Source organism: Malurus melanocephalus, unplaced genomic scaffold (assembly GCF_030028575.1).
Source record: "Malurus melanocephalus ecotype Western Australia unplaced genomic scaffold, MMel_1.1 scaffold_3010, whole genome shotgun sequence".
NCBI lineage: Eukaryota > Metazoa > Chordata > Aves > Passeriformes > Maluridae > Malurus > Malurus melanocephalus.
The window spans coordinates 2,779-4,507 of NW_026626242.1; the positions used below are offsets into that span (position 1 = coordinate 2,779).

Below are 1,729 nucleotides of genomic sequence, written 5' to 3' on the forward strand. Positions count from 1 at the left end.
CTGCTCGGCTGCTCCATCGATGTGAGCCCACAAAGGACATTTTGGGGGAAAAAAGGGYGGGATCGGGGTGGTTTCCATGGTAACGCGGCGGTGGTTCCTCGCAGATAACCAGCGCCTTCGACATGGAGGCCGTGACCTTCAAGAAGTTGGTGAAGGGCCACGCCTACTCGGTGACAGGCGCCAAGCAGGTGGGGACAGTGCCAGGGTGGGGGGCACAGTGGGGCACAGCGGGGCACAGTGGGGTCAGCGGGGCATGGCAGGGTTGGGGTGGCACCATGGGGTCAGTGGGGCACAGAGGGGTCAGGGTGGCACAGCAGGGTCAGTGGGGTCAGGGTGGCACAGCAGGGTCAGGGTGGCACAGCGGGGTCAGAGTGGCACAGCAGGGTCAGAGTGGCTCAGAGGGGTCAGGGTGGCACAGCAAGGTCAGAGTGGCACAGTGGGGTCAGGGTAGCACAGCAAGGTCAGGATGGCACAGCGGGGTCAGTGGGCACAGTGGGGTCAGTGGGGTCAGGGTGGCACAGCAGGGTCAGTGGGCACGGTGGGGTCAGAGTGGCACAGCAGGGTCAGTGGGGCACAGTGGGGTCAGAGTGGCACAGTGGGGTTGGGGTGGCACAGTGGGGTCAGTGGGGTCAGTGGGGCACAGCAAGGTCAGGATGGCACAGTGGGGTCAGTGAGGCACAGCGGAGTTGGGGTGGCACCATGGGGTCAGTGGGGTCAGTGGGGCACAGCAAGGTCAGGATGGCACAGTGGGGTCAGTGAGGCATAGCCGGGTCAGGGTGGCACAGCGGGGTCAGAGTGGCACAGTGGGTTGGGGTGGCACAGTGGGGTCAGTGGGGTCAGTGGGGTCAGGGTGGCCAGGGTGGTACAGCGGGGTTGGGGTGGCACCATGGAGTCAGGGTGGCACAGTGGGGTCAGGGGGCACAGCGGGGTCAGTGGGGTCAGAGTGGCACAGTGGGGTCAGAGTGGCACAGTGAGGTCAGTGGGATCAGGGTGGCACAGCCCTGACCTCTCCACGCGCAGATCCCGTACCGCGGGCAGGCCCTGGAGCTGATCCGGATGCGCAACCCCTGGGGAGAGGTGGAGTGGACGGGCGCCTGGAGCGACGGGTGAGGCTTCGTTAGCGTTTGTTAACGAGCGGGAGGTTCGTTAGCAGTGAGGAGCTGGTGTGACCCCGCTGTCCCCGCAGCTCGGCCGAGTGGCACGCGGTGGAGCCATCSCTGCGCCAGCAGCTCATGGTCAGGATGGAGGACGGCGAGTTCTGGTAGGGAAAAACTCCACCCCAAACCCTTTTTCCATTTTCCGTGCCCCAAAATGAGACAGAATCCTTCCCTCAGGATGTCCTTCCGCGATTTCCTGCGCGAATTCACCCGCCTGGAGATCTGCAACCTGACCCCGGACGCGCTGCAGTCSCGCAAGTTCCGCAAGTGGAACACGCGGCTCTACGACGGGACCTGGCGGCGCGGCAGCACGGCCGGCGGCTGCAGGAACTACCCCGGTACGCGCCGGTGCCCCGGGCACCCCGATCCACCCRGCCCGGTGCCCGCTGAGCCTCTGCCGCCCCTTCCCCAGCCACCTTCTGGATCAACCCCCAGTTCAAGATCCAGCTGGAGGAGGTGGACGATGAGAGGGACGAGGACGGAGGGCGCGAGCCCGGCTGCAGCTTCCTGCTGGCGCTGATGCAGAAGCACCGGCGCCGCGAGCGCCGCTACGGAAAGGACATGGAGACCAT

General features: G+C 65.7%; 1 protein-coding gene across 1 annotated transcript in view; it reads left to right on the top strand.

The window, feature by feature from the left end:
* LOC130588003 (calpain-1 catalytic subunit-like) overlaps positions 1-1,729 on the top strand; it is a gene marked incomplete at both ends in the record, with an annotated part of 7,337 nt that overhangs the window by 2,773 nt on the left and 2,835 nt on the right. The window contains 6 exons of the mRNA XM_057388961.1: positions 4-21; positions 105-188; positions 1,021-1,106; positions 1,187-1,261; positions 1,335-1,495; positions 1,570-1,728. Of these exons, the coding sequence (XP_057244944.1) occupies positions 4-21; positions 105-188; positions 1,021-1,106; positions 1,187-1,261; positions 1,335-1,495; positions 1,570-1,728 (583 nt within the window). The remainder of the gene's footprint in view (positions 1-3; positions 22-104; positions 189-1,020; positions 1,107-1,186; positions 1,262-1,334; positions 1,496-1,569; position 1,729) is intronic.